The sequence below is a fragment of the Pseudophryne corroboree genome, chromosome 11, assembly GCF_028390025.1.
Source record: "Pseudophryne corroboree isolate aPseCor3 chromosome 11, aPseCor3.hap2, whole genome shotgun sequence".
In the NCBI taxonomy this organism is placed as follows: Eukaryota; Metazoa; Chordata; class Amphibia; order Anura; family Myobatrachidae; genus Pseudophryne; species Pseudophryne corroboree.
The window spans coordinates 352715455-352738351 of NC_086454.1; the positions used below are offsets into that span (position 1 = coordinate 352715455).

The 22897-nt window shown below is 45.9% G+C and overlaps 1 protein-coding gene across 1 annotated transcript in view; it reads right to left on the minus strand.

Annotated features, from left to right (window-relative positions):
* Positions 1-4683: 4683 nt before the first annotated feature.
* The window catches only part of WDR88 (WD repeat domain 88), a 53075-nt gene continuing 34861 nt past the window's right edge, over positions 4684-22897 (minus strand). The window contains exons 9-11 of the mRNA XM_063945990.1: positions 21828-21896; positions 6919-7011; positions 4684-6650 (exon numbers count right to left, since the gene is read on the minus strand). Coding sequence (XP_063802060.1) covers positions 6504-6650; positions 6919-7011; positions 21828-21896 — 309 coding nt within the window. The 3' untranslated portion in view covers positions 4684-6503. The remainder of the gene's footprint in view (positions 6651-6918; positions 7012-21827; positions 21897-22897) is intronic.

The following is a 22897-nucleotide window of genomic DNA, read 5'->3' on the forward strand; positions in this document are numbered from 1 at the left end:
CAGCACAGAGTATATCAGGAGATGAGTGATGTGTCAGTGAGAACAGGGCTGCATGTGACAGGGGCAGTGACATGATGTGAGGAGGGGAATGGAGGCAGCAGGAAGCCACAGACTGAGAGTTATATAGTGGAAGGAGCAGGGTTCCCAGCAGCACAGAGTATACCAGGAGATGAGGGATGTCAGTGAGGACAGGGCTGCATGTGACAGGGGCAGTGACATGATGTGAGGAGGGGAATGGAGGCAGCAGGAAGCCACAGACAGAGTTATATAGTGGGAGGAGCAGGGTCCCCAGCAGCACAGAGTATATCAGGAGATGAGTGATTTGTCAGTGAGGACAGGGCTGCAGGTGACAGGGGCAGTGACATGATGTGAGGATGGGAATGGAGGCAGCAGGAAGACACAGACTGAACGTTATATAGGGGGAGGAGCAGGGTCCCCAGCAGCACAGAGTATATCAGGAGATGAGTGATGTGTCAGTGAGGACAGGGCTGCATGTGACAGGGGCAGTGACATGATGTGAGCAGGGGAATGGAGGCAGCAGGAAGCCACAGACTGAGAGTTATATAGTGGGAGGAGCAGGGTCCCCAGCAGCACAGAGTATATCAGGAGATGAGTGATGTGTCAGTGAGGACAGGGCTGCATGTGACAGGAGCAGTGACATGATGTGAGGAGGGGAATGGAGGCAGCAGGAAGCCACAGACTGAGAGTTATATAGTGGGAGGAGCAGGGTCCCCAGCAGCACAGAGTATATCAGGAGATGAGTGATGTGTCAGTGAGGACAGGGCTGCATGTGACAGGGGCAGTGACATGATGTGAGGAGGGGAATGGAGGCAGCAGGAAGCCACAGACTGAGTTATATAGTGGAAGGAGCAGGGTCCCCAGCAGCACAGAGTATAACAGGAGATGAGTGATGTGTCAGTGAGGACAGGGCTGCATGTGACAGGGGCAGTGACATGATGTGAGGAGGGGAATGGAGGCAGCAGGAAGCCACAGACAGAGTTATATAGTGGGAGGAGCAGGGTCCCCAGCAGCACAGAGTATATCAGGAGATGAGTGATGTGTCAGTGAGGACAGGGCTGCATGTGACAGGGGCAGTGACATGATGTGAGGAGGGGAATGGAGGCAGCAGGAAGCCACAGACTGAGAGTTATATAGTGGGAGGAGCAGGGTCCCCAGCAGCACAGAGTATATCAGGAGATGAGTGATGTGTCAGTGAGGACAGGGCTGCATGTGACAGAGGCAGTGACATGATGTGAGGAGGGGAAGAGAGGCAGCAGGAAGCCACAGACTGAGAGTTATATAGTGGGAGGAGCAGAGTCCCCAGCAGCACAGAGTATATCAGGAGATGAGTGATGTGTCAGTGAGGACAGGGCTGCATGTGACAGGGACAGTGCCATGATGTGAGGAGGGGAATGGAGGCAGCAGGAAACCACAGACTGAGAATTATATAGTGGGAGGAGCAGGATCCCCAGCAGCACAGAGTATATCAGGAGATGAGTGATATGTCAGTGAGGACAGGGCTGCATGTGACAGGGGCAGTGACATGATGTGAGGAGGGGAATGGAGGCAGCAGGAAGCCACAGACTGAGAGTTATATAGTGGGAGGAGCAGGGTCCCCAGCAGCACAGAGTATATCAGGAGATGAGTGATGTGTCAGTGAGGACAGGGCTGCATGTGACAGGGGCAGTGACATGATGTGAGGAGGGGAATGGAGGCAGCAGGAAGCCACAGACTGAGAGTTATATAGTGGGAGGAGCAGGGTCCCCAGCAGCACAGAGTATATCAGGAGATGAATGACGTGTCAGTGAGGACAGGGCTGCATGTGACAGGGGCAGTGACATGATGTGAGGAGGGGAATGGAGGCAGCAGGATACCACAGACTGAGAGTTATATAGTGGGAGGAGCAGGGTCCCCAGCACCACAGAGTATATCAGGAGATGAGTGATGTGTCAGTGAGGACAGGGCTGCATGTGACAGGGGCAGTGACATGATGTGAGGAGGGGAATGGAGGCAGCAGGAAGCCACAGACAGAGTTATATAGTGGAAGGAGCAGGGTCCCCAGCAGCACAGAGTATATCAGGAGATGAGTGATGTGTCAGTGAGGACAGGGCTGCATGTGACAGGGGCAGTGACATGATGTGAGGAGGGGAATGGAGGCAGCAGGAAGTCACAGACTGGGTGTTATATAGTGGGAGGAGCAGGGTCCCCAGCAGCACAGAGTATATCAGGAGATGTGTGATGTGTCAGTGAGGACAGGGCTGCATGTGACAGGGGCAGTGACATGATGTGAGGAGGGGAATGGAGGCAGCAGGAAGCCACAGACTGAGAGTTATATAGTGGAAGGAGCAGGAGCCACAGCAGCACAAAGTATATCAGGAGATGAGGGATGTGTCAGTGAGGACAGGGTTGCATGTGACAGGGGCAGTGACATGATGTGAGGAGGGGAATGGAGGCAGCAGGAAGCCACAGACTGAGAGTTATATAGTGGGAGGAGCAGGGTCCCCAGCAGCACAGAGTATATCAGGAGATGAGTGATGTGTCAGTGAGGACAGGGCTGCATGTGACAGGGGCGGTGACAGGATGTGAGGAGGGGAATGGAGGCAGCAGGAAGCCACAGACTGAGAGTTATATTGTGGGAGGAGCAGGGTCCCCAGCAGCACAGAATATATCAGGAGATGAGTGATGTGTCAGTGAGGACAGGGCTGCATGTGACAGGGGCAGTGACATGATGTGAGGAGGGGAATGGAGGCAGCAGGAAGCTACAGACTGAGAGTTATATAGTGGAAGGAGCAGGGTCCCCAGCAGCACAGAGTATATCAGAAGATGAGGGATGTGTCAGTGAGGACAGGGCTGCATGTGACAGGGGCAGTGACATGATGCGAGGAGGGGAATGGAGGCAGCAGGAAGCCACAGACTGAGAGTTATACAGTGGAAGGAGCAGGGTCCCCAGTAGCACAGAGTATATCAGGAGATGAGTGATGTGTCAGTGAGGACAGGGCTGCATGTGACAGGGGCAGTGACATGATGTGAGGAGGGGAATGGAGGCAGCAGGAAGCCACAGACAGAGTTATATAGTGGGAGGAGCAGGGTCCCCAGCAGCACAGAGTATATCAGGAGATGAGTGATGTGTCAGTGAGGACAGGGCTGCATGTGACAGGGGCAGTGACATGATGTGAGGAGGGGAATGGAGGCAGCAGGAAGCCACAGACTGAGATATATATATAGTGGGAGGAGCAGGGTCTCCAGCAGCACAGAGTATATCAGGAGACGAGTGATGTGTCAGTGAGGACAGGGCTGCATGTGACAGGGGCAGTGACATGATGTGAAGAGGGGAATGGAGGCAGCAGGTAGCCACAGAGTTATATAGTGGAAGTAGCACGGTCCCCCAGCAGCACATTGGGTTTTCAGTGTATTGATGTGTATAACATTTTACATGTTTTTTTATACTATGTTATTTATACTGTGTGTTTAATATTTACATTATTTTTTGCATACAAACATTCTTAAAATCCCGAGCAACGCCAGGTACTCGGGCTAGTATATATATATATATATATATATATAGTGGCAAGAACGGGGTAAGGATGCCATCTACTGGGGTAGACGGGTGCACTTTCTTCAGCAACCCAAACAGCGACACGCCAGTCCAGGATATTTGGTACAACAAGCTGCCTCAGCGCTATTTTTATTTGCAGCAAAAATAGAAGTAAAACAAGTCTAAAATGTAGCCTGTAACACGGAAAGGACCCAGACGCTGATGTGTGAGTTTCTCTCCTCATTCCCATACGGGGATAGTCAGTCCCGGGAACACACAGAAACAATATCATAAATGAGGGAAAAATAAAAGTAAGCCAATGCTCGCTACACCAACGCAGTAATACATGTTTAATAACATTATCATCATAAAACAAATAGTATTTAAAAAAAACTATAAAAGCATCCACATATTCAGTATATTTCCTCATCAAGGACAGACAGCACAAATTAATAAGTCTACATAGTTCAGTGAATCTAGATAAATCTGTGCACAGTCTCGCTTTTGGCATAATATAATCCCTTATTCCACATTAATAAAGGTTGTTGTATCCGCTGATATCCCCTGTATTTGTTAAGGGAATACATTACAAACACAGTTATATGGGCCCTGCAGCGAAGCGCCTGTACTGTGGAGAGATGTAGTCCCGTCAGTGCGATCTCACACCCGACACACACTATAAGTAGAATCCTGCGGCTGGTAAGCGTCTCAGCCATACTGTTCATGAGGAGCATAGCGGCTGCTACAGAGACGCTGCCTATGGGTACCAGGGTGGCTAGTGATGACAGGGCTGGATTAAGCCTTGGGGGTGCCTGGGGCACTTAAGACAGCGGGGCCGCGGTGGGAGGGGGGAATAGTGTATTAGATTGTGCATACAACCCTACATGACCCGTTCCAGGAGGGACAAAATGATTTACTCCCGGACTTCACTCTTAATATAAGATTGGTGTGACCTGTGTTTAACTATTTAGGAGGAGATTTACTAAGCAGTGATAAAAGTGGAGAAGTGAGACAGTGGAGAAGTTGCCCATGGCAACCAATCAGCATTGACATAACATTTATAATCTGCATACTATAAAAATATACAGAGCAGCTGATTGGTTGCCACGGACAACTTCTCCACTGGCTCCCTTCTCCATTTTGATCACTGTTTAGTACATCTCCCCCTTAATTGATAAGAGAGGTGTTTCAACACAGGTGATTGCACTCATAACTTAAGAAGGAAGTCCAGGTAGAGAGCATTTTGTCCCTCCTGGAATGGGTCATGTTGGGAGGTAAGGATTGTGTATATTAAATTTAAACCAATGGTGTATATTAGATTTAAACAAATAGTTTAATAATGCCAGAGTAATGTTTATAGCTCCACCTAATTGAAAGACAATTATTTTATAAAGTTTTCTTGTAGTGGAACAAAGACAACTTAAACAACTTTAAATATACACAGAAAAATAAAATCTATAATTTATCATGTCATATGCAAGAATAGCAGCAGCCTCTGTACTGCTTACACACTGGGACAGGACTGAGGAGGTCTCTCTCTAGACCCTCATTAGATAACAGGTTACACAGGACCCAGACAGTCAGGCAGGGAGGGAGGAGGCGAAGCTGGGATCCCTGTGTCACTTACAGCTCTCTCCACCCTCCTATCTCTCCTCTGGTCGGGAAGCTCCATAGGTAGGTCATGAAACGTGATACTCCTGTGTCTCTGCCTGCACTGCATACTGTCCTGCTCACATTCTGGCCGCTTGCTTCTGCTGCTGCATAAGAGGGAAAGCTATTGATGTCAATGTCCCCTGGCAGGGGAGCCCAGGGGACACTATGCCCTGCACCTTCCCCCTTAATCTGGATATGGGTGCTGGTGGTGGCCAGGAATTGGTAAAGGTTGGTAAAAGGCAGAGCAGTGAGCTCAGTGCAGCACTGACATATAAGCTCAGCGGAGCCATGTATTGGAATCGGGGAAGCGGGAGTAATAGTGATAGCAGCACTGGAAGCCATTCACCTACGCGTTTCTGCACTCTGCTGGTGTCTTTGTCAAATCCTAGCCCGTCCAGCTCCGACTATACAGAAAGTTGCGATTAGGAGGCGATACTAGCGCCCAGAATCACTTTGCAATATGTGATTTTTGCAGCAGGATGTATCATAGAGCACCCCCAGGGACAGGAGCTTTGAGAGGAGCCCATCTCTGCCATGTGCTCTGGGTGCTGCCGGGGCTCCTGCGCATGCGTGGCGGCCAGTGCCGGGGAAGGTTCTGGACTAACCGTCTCACGGCTAACTATCTAAAGTGTAGCCCATAGGCTACAGCGGGCTACCGCTATCTTCAGATGGCAGTAGCTGGGGGGGGGGGGGTTGCGGCTGCTGACAGGAATAGATGGATAGCAGCAGGTATCGGAGATAGTGTATCTGCTGCGGTCCCTCTGTTATACATTCAGGGGATACCAAATATTTACAGGTTAGCCCCCGAAAATGGGTGTTTTCGGGAATTAAGCTGCAAATATTCAGTGATAAATAGGCTCCTATTTGTGTGAAAAAGACCTACCGTGCAAATCACCAATTCAGTACAGGACTGCCTTCAAGCAGTAATGGTGTCTCTCTCTGCAAGCCAGCAGCATACTCCCCAGGTAACGAGGCACTCCATGTCCAGGCTTACAGCCTTTTAACACACCCATGCCCATGATTAGCCTTCTCTGAAGCTAAGGCCCTAAAGACCCGAACTGGGCCTAATGGATAGAGCCCACCCGCACTCTCCATCCATTACCCCAGGAACCCTTCTCTGGCTTTTGCCAAAGTCCAGAAGCTCTTTAGGAAACGGTTCTGCCAAAGACCTTTCCTGGGGCTTTAAACACATAAGAAACCTACTGTTGGAAAAATATACCTGCTCTCAAACACGATTCCAGTGCTTTTATCACAATCTAACTTTCTAACTGTAGCAACGGCTTCCTATGTTGTGGCTTTACGGCATAAGAATATACTATAGGGTAGAAAAGTCGCTAGATGGTGCAGTGGGTAACGTCAGAGGGCTTCTGGGTGGGGTGGACAGGCGGCAGAAGACACAGCGGGTGGTCACGCTTGCGTTGTCCCAATGCATGATAGGAAAAGGCCTCTCACACTTTTCGCACTGGAAGGAAACACAAAACTGGGGATTAAACACTTTGGGAAATCACTTGTGGGTATTACAGGATAGACATTCGGTTACTTTTATTTGAGGAAGAAAAAAATGTACAACTAAAACATTAAATATCAAATCACAGGAGATTATTGGTGCCGGCATTTTGTGGCGAGAGGTTGCATTACGCCGCGGTATACGGTTACCCAGCGTGACTGCCCATTTCTGCAGGGCTCCGGCCTCTGCTGAGTATTGAAATAAAGTTTAAAAACATATTAACCTGGGATAACCTGGAGCCAATCGCTTTCTTATTTTCTATAACAGCGGGGATATCTTCATACTTCTCTATGTTCCACAGTCTCAGAGTAGAGTCCTGTATAGATACAAAGGGATATTATGTCAGACTTATATTACACTTTTACATATACTACTGGTGAAGCAGCTCCACCCCTCCCCCACCCCCGGCGCTCTGCTTGGCTGACCTGTATTGAGAGGCAGGGGTGTACAGAGAGGCCACGTCCCCATGATCCATGGCCACGCCTTCTTGTCGTGCGCAAAGTCTGCCCGCGAACTCTGGCACATGGAAACTGTGACTTAGACGCGTGGCGCTATGTTGTCAGTGTATTTCATGTGACGCTAGTATGGTGTCAGTGTATTACATGTGGCGCTAGTATGTTGTCAGTGTATTACATGTGGAGCTAGTATGTTGTCAGTGTATTACATGTGGTGCTATGGTGTCAGTGTATTACATGTGGCGCTATGGTGTCAGTGGATTACATGTGGCGCTATGGTGTCAGTGGATTACATGTGGTGCTATAGTGTCAGTGTATTAGATGTGGCGCTATGATGTCAGTGTATTACATGTGGCACCATGGTGTCAGTGTATTACATGTGGCGCTATAGTGTCAGTGTATTACATGTGGCACTATGGTATCAGTGTATTACATGTGGTACTATGGTGTCAGTGTATTACATGTGGTACTATGGTGTCAGTGTATTACATGTGGCGCTATGATGTCAGTGTATTACATGTGGCGCTATTGTGTCAGTGTAATAAATGTGGTACTGTGGTGTCAGTGTATTACATGTGGCGCTATGGTGTCAGTGGATTACATATACTACTGGTGAAGCAGCTCCACCCCTCCCCCCCCCACGGCGCTCTGCTTGGCTGACCTGCATTGAGAGGCAGGGGTGTACAGAGAGGCCATGCCCCCATGATCCATGGCCACGCTTTCTTGTCGTGCGCAAAGTCTGCCCGTGAACTCTGGCACATGGACACTGTGACTTAGACGCGTGGCGCTATGTTGTCAGTGTATTACATGTGACGCTAGTATGGTGTCAGTGTATTACATGTGGCGCTAGTATGTTGTCAGTGTATTACATGTGGAGCTAGTATGTTGTCAGTGTATTACATGTGGTGCTATGGTGTCAGTGGATTACACGTGGCGCTATGGTGTCAGTGGATTACATGTGGTGCTATAGTGTCAGTGTATTAGATGTGGCGCTATGATGTCAGTGTATTATATGTGGCACCATAGTGTCAGTGTATTACATGTGGCGCTATAGTGTCAGTGTATTACATGTGGCACTATGGTATCAGTGTATTACATGTGGTACTATGGTGTCAGTGTATTACATGTGGTACTATGGTGTCAGTGTATTACATATGGCGCTATGGTGTCAGTGTATTACATGTGGCGCTATTGTGTCAGTGTAATAAATGTGGTGCTATGGTGTCAGTGTATTACATATGGCACTATGATGTCAGTGTATTACATGTGGCACTGTGGTGTCAGTGTATTACATGTGACGCTATGGTTTCAGTGTATTACATGTGGTACTATGGTGTCAGTGGATTACATGTGGTGCTATAGTGTCAGTGTATTAGATGTGGCGCTATGATGTCAGTGTATTACATGTGGCACCATGGTGTCAGTGTATTACATGTGGCGCTATAGTGTCAGTGTATTACATGTGGCACTATGGTATCAGTGTATTACATGTGGTACTATGGTGTCAGTGTATTACATGTGGTACTATGGTGTCAGTGTATTACATGTGGCGCTATGATGTCAGTGTATTACATGTGGCGCTATTGTGTCAGTGTAATAAATGTGGTACTGTGGTGTCAGTGTATTACATGTGGCGCTATGGTGTCAGTGGATTACATATACTACTGGTGAAGCAGCTCCACCCCTCCCCCCCCCACGGCGCTCTGCTTGGCTGACCTGCATTGAGAGGCAGGGGTGTACAGAGAGGCCATGCCCCCATGATCCATGGCCACGCCTTCTTGTCGTGCGCAAAGTCTGCCCGTGAACTCTGGCACATGGACACTGTGACTTAGACGCGTGGCGCTATGTTGTCAGTGTATTACATGTGACGCTAGTATGGTGTCAGTGTATTACATGTGGCGCTAGTATGTTGTCAGTGTATTACATGTGGAGCTAGTATGTTGTCAGTGTATTACATGTGGTGCTATGGTGTCAGTGGATTACACGTGGCGCTATGGTGTCAGTGGATTACATGTGGTGCTATAGTGTCAGTGTATTAGATGTGGCGCTATGATGTCAGTGTATTATATGTGGCACCATAGTGTCAGTGTATTACATGTGGCGCTATAGTGTCAGTGTATTACATGTGGCACTATGGTATCAGTGTATTACATGTGGTACTATGGTGTCAGTGTATTACATGTGGTACTATGGTGTCAGTGTATTACATATGGCGCTATGGTGTCAGTGTATTACATGTGGCGCTATTGTGTCAGTGTAATAAATGTGGTACTATGGTGTCAGTGTATTACATGTGGCGCTATGGGGTCAGTGGATTACATATGGCGCTATTGTGTCAGTGTATTACATGTGGCACTGTGGTGTCAGTGTATTACATGTGACGCTATGGTTTCAGTGTATTACATGTGGCGCTAGGGTGTCAGTGTATTACATGTGGCGCTACGGTGTCAGTGTATTACATGTGGTGCTAGTATGGTGTCAGTGTATTACAAGTGGCGCTAGTATGGTGTCAGCGTATTACATGTGGCGCTATGGTGTCAGTGTATTACATGTGGCGCTAGTATGGTGTCAGTGTATTACAAGTGGCGCTAGTATGGTGTCAGTGTATTACATGTGGCGCTAGTATGCTGTCAGTGTTTTACATGTGGCACTATGATGTCAGTGTATTACATGTGGCACTGTGGTGTCAGTGTATTACATGTGACGCTATGGTTTCAGTGTATTACATGTGGCGCTAGGGTGTCAGTGTATTACATGTGGCGCTACGGTGTCAGTGTATTACATGTGGTGCTAGTATGGTGTCAGTGTATTACAAGTGGCGCTAGTATGGTGTCAGCGTATTACATGTGGCGCTATGGTGTCAGTGTATTACATGTGGCGCTAGTATGGTGTCAGTGTATTACAAGTGGCGCTAGTATAATGTCAGTGTATTACATGTGGCGCTAGTATGCTGTCAGTGTTTTACATGTGGCACTATGATGTCAGTGTATTACATATGACCCTATGGTTTCAGTGTATTACCTGTGGCGCTATGGTGTCAGTGTATTACATATGGCACTATGATGTCAGTGTATTACATGTGGCACTGTGGTGTCAGTGTATTACATGTGACGCTATGGTTTCAGTGTATTACATGTGGCGCTAGGGTGTCAGTGTATTACATGTGGCGCTACGGTGTCAGTGTATTACATGTGGTGCTAGTATGGTGTCAGTGTATTACAAGTGGCGCTGGTATGGTGTCAGCGTATTACATGTGGCGCTATGGTGTCAGTGTATTACATGTGGCGCTAGTATGGTGTCAGTGTATTACAAGTGGCGCTAGTATGGTGTCAGTGTATTACATGTGGCGCTAGTATGCTGTCAGTGTTTTACATGTGGCACTATGATGTCAGTGTATTACATATGACCCTATGGTTTCAGTGTATTACCTGTGGCGCTATGGTGTCAGTGTATTACATGTGGCTCTACGGTGTCAGTGTATTTCATGTGGCGCTATGGTGTCAGTGTATTACATGTGGTGCTAGTATGGTGTCAGTGTATTACAAGTGGCGCTAGTATGGTGTCAGCGTATTACATGTGGCACTATGGTGTCAGTGTATTACATGTGGCGCTAGTATGGTGTCAGCGTATTACATGTGGCGCTATGGTGTCAGTGTATTACATGTGGCACTATGGTGTCAGTGTATTACATGTGGCGCTAGTATGCTGTCAGTGTATTACATGTGGCACTATGATGTCAGTGTATTACATATGGCGCTATGGTGTCAGTGTATTACATGTGTCACTGTGGTGTCAGTGTATTACATATGACGCTATGGTTTCATTGTATTACCTGTGGCGCTATGGTGTCAGTGTATTACATGTGGCACTATGGTGTCAGTGTATTACATGTGGCGCTAGTATGGTGTCAGCGTATTACATGTGGCGCTAGTATGGTATCAGTGTAATACATGTGGCGCTATGGTATCAGTGTATTACATGTGGCACTATGATGTCAGTGTATTACATATGGCGCTATGGTGTCAGTGCATTACATGTGGTGCTATGGTGTCAGTGTATTACATGTGGTGCTATGGTGTCAGTGGATTACATATGGCGCTATGATGTCAGTGGATTACATGTGGCGCTATGGTGTCAGTTGATTACATGTGGTGCTATAGTGTCAGTGTATTAGATGTGGCGCTATGATGTCAGTGTATTACATGTGGCGCCATGGTATCAGTGTATTAAATGTGGCGCTATAGTGTCAGTGTATTACATGTGGCACTATGGTATCAGTGTATTACATGTGGTGCTATGGTGTCAGTGTATTACATGTGGCGCTATTGTGTCAGTGTAATAAATGTGGTACTATGGTGTCAGTGTACTACATATGGCACAGGCACTATGATGTCAGTGTATTACATGTGGCACTATGGTGTCAGTGTATTACATGTGGCGCTATGGTGTCAGTGGATTACATATGGCGCTATTGTGTCAGTGTATTACATGTGGCGATATTGTGTCAGTGTAATAAATGTGGTGCTATGGTGTCAGTGTATTACATATGGCACAGGCACTATGATGTCAGTGTATTACATGTGGCGCTATGGTGTCAGTGTCTTACATGTGGCACTGTGGTGTCAGTGGATTACATGTGGCGCTATGATGTCAGTTTATTACATGGCCACGCCTTCTTGTCGTGCGCACAGTCTGCCCGGGGACTCTGGCACATGGACACTGTGACTTAGACGCGTGGCGCTATGTTGTCAGTGTATTACATGTGGCTCTACGGTGTCAGTGTATTTCATGTGGCGCTATGGTGTCAGTGTATTACATGTGGTGCTAGTATGGTGTCAGTGTATTACAAGTGGCGCTAGTATGGTGTCAGCGTATTACATGTGGCACTATGGTGTCAGTGTATTACATGTGGCGCTAGTATGGTGTCAGCGTATTACATGTGGCGCTATGGTGTCAGTGTATTACATGTGGCGCTATGGTGTCAGTGGATTACATATGGCGCTATGGTGTCAGTGGATCACATGCGGTGCTAGTATGGTGTCAGTGTATTACATGTGGTGCTATGGTGTCAGTGGATTACATATGGATCTATGATGTCAGTGGATTACATGTGGCGCTATGGTGTCAGTGGATTACATGTGGTGCTATGGTGTCAGTGGATTACATGTGGCGCTATGGTGTTAGTGTATTACATGTGGTACTATGGTATCAGTGTATTACATGTGGCGCTATGATGTCAGTGTATTACATGTGGCACTATGGTATCAGTGTATTACATGTGGCGCTATAATGTCAGTGTATTACATGTGGCACTATTGTGTCAGTGTAATAAATGTGGTACTATGGTGTCAGTGTATTACATGTGGTGCTGTGGTGTCAGTGGATTACATGTGGTGCTATAGTGTCAGTGTATTAGATGTGGCGCTATGATGTCCGTGTATTACATGTGGCGCCATGGTGTCAGTGTAATACATGTGACGCTATAGTGTCAGTGTATTACATGTGGCACTATGGTATCAGTGTATTACATGTGGTACTTTGGTGTCAGTGTATTACATGTGGCGCTATTGTGTCAGTGTAATAAATGTGGTACTATGGTGTCAGTGTATTACATGTGGCGCTATTGTGTCAGTGTATTACATGTGGCGCTATTGTGTCAGTGTAACAAATGTGGTGCTATGGTGCTATTACAAGTGGCGCTAGTATGGTGTCAGCGTATTACATGTGGCGCTATGGTGTCAGTGTATTACATATGGCGCTAGTATGGTGTGAGTGTATTACATGTGGTGCCTTGGTATCAGTGTATTACATGTGGGTCTATGGTGTCAGTGTATTGCATGTGGCGCTATGGTGTCAGTGTATTACAAGTGGCGCTAGGATGGTGTCAGCGTATTACATGTGGCTCTATGGTGTCAGTGTATTACATGTGGCGCTATGGTGTCAGTGTATTACATGTGGCGCTACGGTTTCAGTGTATTACATGTGGCGCTAGTATGGTGTCAATGTATTACATGTGGCGCTAGTATGGTGTCAGTGTAATACATGTGGCGCTAGTATGGTGTCAGTGTAATACATGTGGCGCTAGTATGGTGTCAGTGAAATACATGTGGCTCTAGTATGGTGTCAGTGTAATACATGTGGCGCTAGTATGCTGTCAGTATATTACATGTGGTGCCTTGATATCAGTGTATTACATGTGGGTCTATGGTGTCAGTGTATTACATGTGACGCTGTGGTGTCAGTGTATTACATGTGGCGCTAGTAGGGTGTCAGTGTAATACATGTGGCGATAGTATGGTGTCAGTGTAATACATGTGGCGTTAGTATGGTGTCAGTGTAATACATGTGGCGCTAGTATGGTGTCAGTGTAATATATGTGGCGCTAGTATGGTGTCCGTGTAATACATGTGGCGCTAGTATGGTGTCAGTGTATTACATGTGGCGCTAGTATGGTGTCAGTGTAATACATGTGGCGCTAGTAGGGTGTCAATGTAATACATGTGGCTCTAGTATGGTGTCAGTGTAATATATGTGGCGCAAGTATGGTGTCCGTGTAATACATGTGGCGTTAGTATGGTGTCAGTGTAATACATGCGGCGCTAGTATGGTGTCAGTGTATTACATGTGGCGCTATGGTGTCAGTGTATTACATGTGGCGCTAGTAGGGTGTCAGTGTAATATATGTGGCGCTAGTATGGTGTCCGTGTAATACATGTGGCGTTAGTATGGTGTCAGTGTAATACATGTGGCGCTAGTATGGTGTCAGTGTAATACATGTGGCTCTAGTATGGTGTCAGTGTAATACATGTGGCGCTAGTATGGTGTCAGTGTAATATATGTGGCGCTAGTATGGTGTCCGTGTAATACATGTGGCGCTAGTATGGTGTCAGTGTAATACATGTGGCGTTAGTATGGTGTCAGTGTAATACATGTGGCGCTAGTATGGTGTCAGTGTATTACATATGGCGCTAGTATGGTGTGAGTGTAATACATGTGGCGCTAGTATGGTGTCAGTGTAATACATGTGGCGCTAGTATGGTGTCAGTGTAATACATGTGGGTCTATGGTGTCAGTGTATTGCATGTGGCGCTATGGTGTCAGTGTAATACATGTGGCGCTAGTATGGTGTCAGTGTATTACATGTGGCGCCAGTATGGTGTCAGTGTAATACATGTGGCGCTATAGTGTCAGTGTATTACATGTGGCGCTATGGTGTCAGTGTAATACATGTGGCGCTATGGTGTCAGTGTAATACATGTGGCGATATGGTGTCAGTGTAATAAATGTGGTACTATGGTGTCAGTGTATTGCATGTGGCGCTATGGTGTCAGTTTATTACAAGTGGCGCTAGGATGGTGTCAGCGTATTACATGTGGCGCTATGGTGTCAGTGTATTACATGTGGCGCTAGTATGGTGTCAATGTATTACATGTGGCGCTAGTATGGTGTCAGTGTATTACATGTGGTGCCTTGGCATCAGTGTAATACATGTGGGTCTATGGTGTCAGTGTATTGCATGTGGCGCTATGGTGTCAGTGTATTACAAGTGGCGCTAGGATGGTGTCAGCGTATTACATGTGGCGCTATGGTGTCAGTTTATTACATGTGGCGCTATGGTGTCAGTGTATTACATATGGCGCTAGTATGGTGTGAGTGTATTACATGTGGTGCCTTGGCATCAGTGTATTACATGTGGGTCTATGGTGTCAGTGTATTGCATGTGGCGCTATGGTGTCAGTGTATTGCATGTGGCGCTATGGTGTCAGTTTATTACAAGTGGCGCTAGGATGGTGTCAGCGTATTACATGTGGCGCTATGGTGTCAGTGTATTACATGTGGCGCTAGTATGGTGTCAATGTATTACATGTGGCGCTAGTATGGTGTCAGTGTAATACATGTGGCGCTATGGTGTCAGTGTATTACATATGGTGCTAGTATGTTGTGAGTGTATTACATGTGGTGCCTTGGTATCAGTGTATTACATGTGGGTCTATGGTGTCAGTGTATTGCATGTGGCGCTAGGATGGTGTCAGCGTATTACATGTGGCGCTATGGTGTCAGTGTATTACATGTGGCGCTAGTATGGTGTCAGTATAATACATGTGGCGCTAGTATGCTGTCAGTATATTACATGTGGTGCCTTGATATCAGTGTATTACATGTGGGTCTATGGTGTCAGTGTATTACATGTGGCTCTAGTATGGTGTCAGTGTAATACATGTGGCTCTAGTATGGTGTCAGTGTAATACATGTGGCCCCAGTATAGTGTCAGTGTAATATATGTGGTGCCTTGATATCAGTGTATTACATGTGGGTCTATGGTGTCAGTGTATTACATGTGGCGCTATGGTGTCAGTGTATTACATGTGGCGCTAGTATGGTGTCAGTGTAATACATGTGGCCCCAGTATAGTGTCAGTGTAATATATGTGGTGCCTTGATATCAGTGTATTACATGTGGGTCTATGGTGTCAGTGTATTACATGTGGCGCTATGGTGTCAGTGTATTACATGTGGTGCTAGTATGGTGTCAGTGTAATATATGTGGTGCCTTGATATCAGTGTATTACATGTGGGTCTATGGTGTCAGTGTATTACATGTGGCGCTATGGTGTCAGTGTATTACATGTGGCGCTAGTAGGGTGTCAGTGTAATACATGTGGCTCTAGTATAGTGTCAGTGTAATATATGTGGCTCTAGTATGGTGTCAGTGTAATACATGTGGCTCTAGTATGGTGTCAGTGTAATACATGTGGCCCTAGTATAGTGTCAGTGTAATATATGTGGTGCCTTGATATCAGTGTATTACATGTGGGTCTATGGTGTCAGTGTATTACATGTGGCGCTATGGTGTCAGTGTATTACATGTGGCGCTAGTAGGGTGTCAGTGTAATACATGTGGCGCTAGTATGGTGTCAGTGTAATACATGTGGTGCTAGTATGGTGTCAGTGTAATACATGTGGCTCTAGTATAGTGTCAGTGTAATACATGTGGCGCTAGTATGGTGTCAGTGTATTACATGTGGGTCTATGGTGTCAGTGTAATACATGTGGTGCTAGTATGGTGTCAGTGTAATACATGTGGCTCTAGTATGGTGTCAGTGTAATACATGTGGCGCTAGTATGGTGTCAGTGTATTACATGTGGCTCTAGTATGGTGTCAGTGTAATACATGTGGCTCTAGTATGGTGTCAGTGTAATACATGTGGCGCTAGTATGGTGTCAGTGTAATACATGTGGCGCTAGTATGGTGTCAGTGTAATACATGTGGCGCTAGTATGGTGTCAGTGTAATACATGTGGCGCTAGTATGGTGTCAGTGTATTACATGTGGGTCTATGGTGTCAGTGTATTACATGTGGCGCTATGGTGTCAGTGTATTACATGTGGTACTAGTATGGTGTCAGTCTATTACATGTGGGTCTATAGTGTCAGTGTAATACATGTGGTGCTAGTATGGTGTCAGTGTAATACATGTGGCTCTAGTATGGTGTCAGTGTATTACATGTGGCGCTAGTATGGTGTCAGTATAATACATGTGGCGCTAGTATGGTGTCAGTGTAATACATGTGGCGCTAGTATGCTGTCAGTATATTACATGTGGTGCCTTGATATCAGTGTATTACATGTGGGTCTATGGTGTCAGTGTATTACATGTGGTGCTAGTAGGGTGTCAGTGTAATACATGTGGCTCTAGTATGGTGTCAGTGTAATATATGTGGCTCTAGTATGGTGTCAGTGTAATACATGTGGCTCTAGTATGGTGTCAGTGTAATACATGTGGCTCTAGTATGGTGTCAGTGTAATATATGTGGCTCTAGTATGGTGTCAGTGTAATACATGTGGCTCTAGTATGGTGTCAGTGTAATACATGTGGCCCTAGTATAGTGTCAGTGTAATATATGTGGTGCCTTGATATCAGTGTATTACATGTGGGTCTATGGTGTCAGTGTATTACATGTGGCGCTATGGTGTCAGTGTATTACATGTGGCGGTAGTAGGGTGTCAGTGTAATACATGTGGCGTTAGTATGGTGTCAGTGTAATACATGTGGCGCTAGTATGGTGTCAGTGTAATACATGTGGCGCTAGTATGGTGTCAGTGTAATACATGTGGCGCTAGTATGGTGTCAGTGTATTACATGTGGCACTATGGTGTCAGTGTAATACATGTGGCGCTAGTATGGTGTCAGTGTATTACATGTGGCGCCAGTATGGTGTCAGTGTAATACATGTGGCGCTATAGTGTCAGTGTATTACATGTGGCGCTATGGTGTCAGTGTAATACATGTGGCGCTATGGTGTCAGTGTAATACATGTGGCGATATGGTGTCAGTGTAATAAATGTGGTACTATGGTGTCAGTGTATTACATGTGGTGCTAGTAGGGTGTCAGTGTAATACATGTGGCGCTAGTATGGTGTCAGTGTAATACATGTGGCGCTAGTATGGTGTCAGTGTATTACATGTGGCGCCAGTATGGTGTCAGTGTAATACATGTGGCGCTAGTATGGTGTCAGTGTAATACATGTGGCGCTAGTATGGTGTCAGCGTATTACATGTGGCGCCAGTATGGTGTCAGTGTATTACATGGGGCGCTAGTATGGTGTCAGTGTATTACATATGGTGCTAGTATGGTGTGAGTGTATTACATGTGGTGCCTTGGTATCAGTGTATTACATGTGGATCTATGGTGTCAGTGTATTGCATGTGGCGCTAGGATGGTGTCAGCGTATTACATGTGGCGCTATGGTGTCAGTGTATTACATGTGGCGCTAGTATGGTGTCAGTATAATACATGTGGCGCTAGTATGGTGTCAGTGTAATACATGTGGCGCTAGTATGCTGTCAGTATATTACATGTGGTGCCTTGATATCAGTGTATTACATGTGGGTCTATGGTGTCAGTGTATTACATGTGGTGCTAGTAGGGTGTCAGTGTAATACATGTGGCTCTAGTATGGTGTCAGTGTAATATATGTGGCTCTAGTATGGTGTCAGTGTAATACATGTGGCTCTAGTATGCTGTCAGTGTAATACATGTGGCTCTAGTATGGTGTCAGTGTAATATATGTGGCTCTAGTATGGTGTCAGTGTAATACATGTGGCTCTAGTATGGTGTCAGTGTAATACATGTGGCCCTAGTATAGTGTCAGTGTAATATATGTGGTGCCTTGATATCAGTGTATTACATGTGGGTCTATGGTGTCAGTGTATTACATGTGGCGCTATGGTGTCAGTGTATTACATGTGGCGGTAGTAGGGTGTCAGTGTAATACATGTGGCGTTAGTATGGTGTCAGTGTAATACATGTGGCGCTAGTATGGTGTCAGTGTAATACATGTGGCGCTAGTATGGTGTCAGTGTAATACATGTGGCGCTAGTATGGTGTCAGTGTATTACATGTGGCACTATGGTGTCAGTGTAATACATGTGGCGCTAGTATGGTGTCAGTGTATTACATGTGGCGCCAGTATGGTGTCAGTGTAATACATGTGGCGCTATAGTGTCAGTGTATTACATGTGGCGCTATGGTGTCAGTGTAATACATGTGGCGCTATGGTGTCAGTGTAATACATGTGGCGATATGGTGTCAGTGTAATAAATGTGGTACTATGGTGTCAGTGTATTACATGTGGTGCTAGTAGGGTGTCAGTGTAATACATGTGGCGCTAGTATGGTGTCAGTGTAATACATGTGGCGCTAGTATGGTGTCAGTGTATTACATGTGGCGCCAGTATGGTGTCAGTGTAATACATGTGGCGCTAGTATGGTGTCAGTGTAATACATGTGGCGCTAGTATGGTGTCAGCGTATTACATGTGGCGCCAGTATGGTGTCAGTGTATTACATGGGGCGCTAGTATGGTGTCAGTGTATTACATATGGTGCTAGTATGGTGTGAGTGTATTACATGTGGTGCCTTGGTATCAGTGTATTACATGTGGGTCTATGGTGTCAGTGTATTGCATGTGGCGCTAGGATGGTGTCAGCGTATTACATGTGGCGCTATGGTGTCAGTGTATTACATGTGGCGCTAGTATGGTGTCAGTATAATACATGTGGCGCTAGTATGGTGTCAGTGTAATACATGTGGCGCTAGTATGCTGTCAGTATATTACATGTGGTGCCTTGATATCAGTGTATTACATGTGGGTCTATGGTGTCAGTGTATTACATGTGGTGCTAGTAGGGTGTCAGTGTAATACATGTGGCTCTAGTATGGTGTCAGTGTAATATATGTGGCTCTAGTATGGTGTCAGTGTAATACATGTGGCTCTAGTATGCTGTCAGTGTAATACATGTGGCTCTAGTATGGTGTCAGTGTAATATATGTGGCTCTAGTATGGTGTCAGTGTAATACATGTGGCTCTAGTATGGTGTCAGTGTAATACATGTGGCCCTAGTATAGTGTCAGTGTAATATATGTGGTGCCTTGATATCAGTGTATTACATGTGGGTCTATGGTGTCAGTGTATTACATGTGGCGCTATGGTGTCAGTGTATTACATGTGGCGGTAGTAGGGTGTCAGTGTAATACATGTGGCGTTAGTATGGTGTCAGTGTAATACATGTGGCGCTAGTATGGTGTCAGTGTAATACATGTGGCGCTAGTATGGTGTCAGTGTAATACATGTGGCGCTAGTATGGTGTCAGTGTATTACAAGTGGCACTATGGTGTCAGTGTAATACATGTGGCGCTAGTATGGTGTCAGTGTATTACATGTGGCGCCAGTATGGTGTCAGTGTAATACATGTGGCGCTATAGTGTCAGTGTATTACATGTGGCGCTATGGTGTCAGTGTAATACATGTGGCGCTATGGTGTCAGTGTAATACATGTGGCGATATGGTGTCAGTGTAATAAATGTGGTACTATGGTGTCAGTGTATTACATGTGGCTCTAGTAGGGTGTCAGTGTAATACATGTGGCGCCAGTATGGTGTCAGTGCAGCTTTTTGTTACATTATTCACCGTAGTGCATCTTGGGGGGGTCAGAATGGGTCCAATATCAGTGTAGGATGAGCCTGTGACACGGCCAGCTCTGTACTGGTGCAAAATGCTTCCTTTATCAGAGAAGTAGTGTGCGGAAGCTTGGAACATCCCTGTAAAGAGTAGACCTCCAGTGTACACCTTTATCTCACTTCATCAATCACTGTCTGGATTTAGGAAGGAACCCTTCAGCCTTACCTATATCCCTATCCTTTACATTGTCCAGTTTTAGAATTAAACCACACATGAAATATATACACAAACGGTCACCTCATAAGCCTTGTTCTTATTTTTATACTCATTGTTATTATTATTAGAAAGTCAGAAAATGTTTTGTTACCATCATGCATTGCAAAATCATCATTTCCTGTGCAATAGAATAAATAGCTTTCATCCACACTCAGCTCACACACCTTGAAAAAGACCGACACGGTTGAAACGTCGTTGGTGCAGGCTGAGCGTGGATTTACACTTTTAAACAGGTTCTTTGACCATCTTAAGGTATTTTTTGGGGGGTTTTTGTTTACAGAAGAGATTCCGGACAACCTTCTAGTATCTGGAGATTTTTTTCCACCTTATCTCCCGACACCCCCATTCTTCTGCCCGACTAATAAGGTCAAATGTTAATTACCTGTATTTTTTACTTTTTTTGACTCATGTCAAATAAAAACCTTTTCTTTTAAATATTCACCGTTTTTGGACCATTATTAAAGACCGCTAAAGATACCTTTATATGTGGAGAACACCTGCTGGACATGTGAGTGAGGTACGCTGTACCTAAAATCATACAAAGATACCGTTATATGTTTATTCCTACTATATACTATGTGAGTTTCGGTACGTCTTGAACCCTGAGAATATTGGTGGCGAGAATCTATCCTTTCTACTATCAAGCCCCCCACTCACCAGGGTTTTATTTTCTGGACACCTTTATTAAGACATTTTTCCACAATTGTACTACACATTGGTTTTTGTTTTATATTTTTGTTTTCACATATCAATTGAGGATTGTCTGAGGATTCAAATCATAGACGGACAGCTGATTGAGAACATCTAGAAGAATCTACAAGTATTGTTGCATCCACCATTTTTTCATTTTTTCATTTATTTCATGTTAAAATTGTTCTTATTACATTATTTCTAAACTTTCCTCCTAAATTTTGGGCGCCCTTGATCACATTCCCTCACCCCTTTCTTTCTCTTACCTATATCCCTCCTTGGCCTGGAAAACCCTCCTCCTCGCTGACGTCTTGCTACACACTTTGGGAAAAATCTAGAGGTAGAGAGGAACCGGCCCGCGATTTGCCCTGCTCTGGGGGTCTTGTGGCTTTCTTTTGCCCAAACAATCATATAATAAATAGGAGGAAAAAGGGGGCACAAATAAATAATTAATAGCCTTGCTTATCAGAATAGGGTCAAACCAGAGTTGCTTCTACGTCATCTGATTTAAATTGGAGCCATACGCACAGGTAGGTAAATATGGATAAACTGCTGGTCGGTACCTATTCATACTAGAGCTGACCGCGGAACGCTGGGAGGATGCATTAGCTGTTAGTGCTGCTGGCACCGTTTCCACAGATAATAACCAATCACATTGTAGAGTAAGTGAACAATATACCATAAGCAGACGTACAGTGATCGCCACACACCACAAGTGCAATGACCTCCACTGGAGAACTGAATGTATTCACCTTTGAAGAAGAGAGAAGCCATTTCTTACTGGCACTGAGTGCCACATCCAGCACCCAATCCGCGTGACCCTGCGGAGTGACCAGAAACAGAGTGTCACGCCACGTACAGTACATGTATCACTAGCAGGGTTTGAGGCAAACGTTGGACTCTTTATGGGAACTGAACAGATACACAAACAGGGATCACCTTAAAACCTGCAATGTTACCAGCAATGATCAGACATGGATTACTTCTAGCAGCCAGTATGAGATGTGGGGCCCATTTATCAATGACTCTTAGCTATTTAAAAGTCGCTTTGTAGTTTGTATGATAAACGGTGCTCCGGCAAATCAGCTGCTGCCATTTTTCAAACACATGACAGCTGGGAGCTGATTGGCTGGAGCACCACGGATCATAAACAACGAGTTTTAAACAGGTAAAACTCATTGATAAATGGGTCCCTATATATTTCTCTGGCCGATCAGCTGAGAATGTTATGATCGGCCAGATAATTGTATATGTGTATGCACTTACGGTTTCCAGTTATCGCAGATATGATCTGATATATGTGGTCACAGTCCTGCGTACAGCGGTCTGATCACCGACTTTCCCGCGGAACTTCCCATACCTGTGTGCACACATATGTAACTCGCTGTTCCTTCCCATCATCAGGACACATAGATAGTGAGGATCGGAAGGAACATTTGTATAGTGGAGCTAATTCAGACTGGATCGCTGTAGCGGCAGCGTTCGCAGTCTGAAGCCATTGCTGGAGTGCGCACGCACAGCTGCCGCACTCAGCCTGCGCACCCCGGGAGGCCAGTGAGATGCTATGAGCAACGCACTGGCTGCGATCGCTTCTGCCTGATTGATAAGCAGAGGTGGTCGCGGGGCAGGAGGGGGCGTGCCAATGGCGTTAGAACGCCGTTGGCGGGTCGCGGTCCAGACAATGAAGGAATGTCCGGACCGTTGGGGGGGAGGGGGTGGGCTGCAGCGGCTGTGTGATGTCACACGCAGCCACTGCGACCCGGGACGCGCTGAGTAGCGGCCCAGGAACTGCGCTGGCAGGGAGCTACTCACCAGGCGCAAA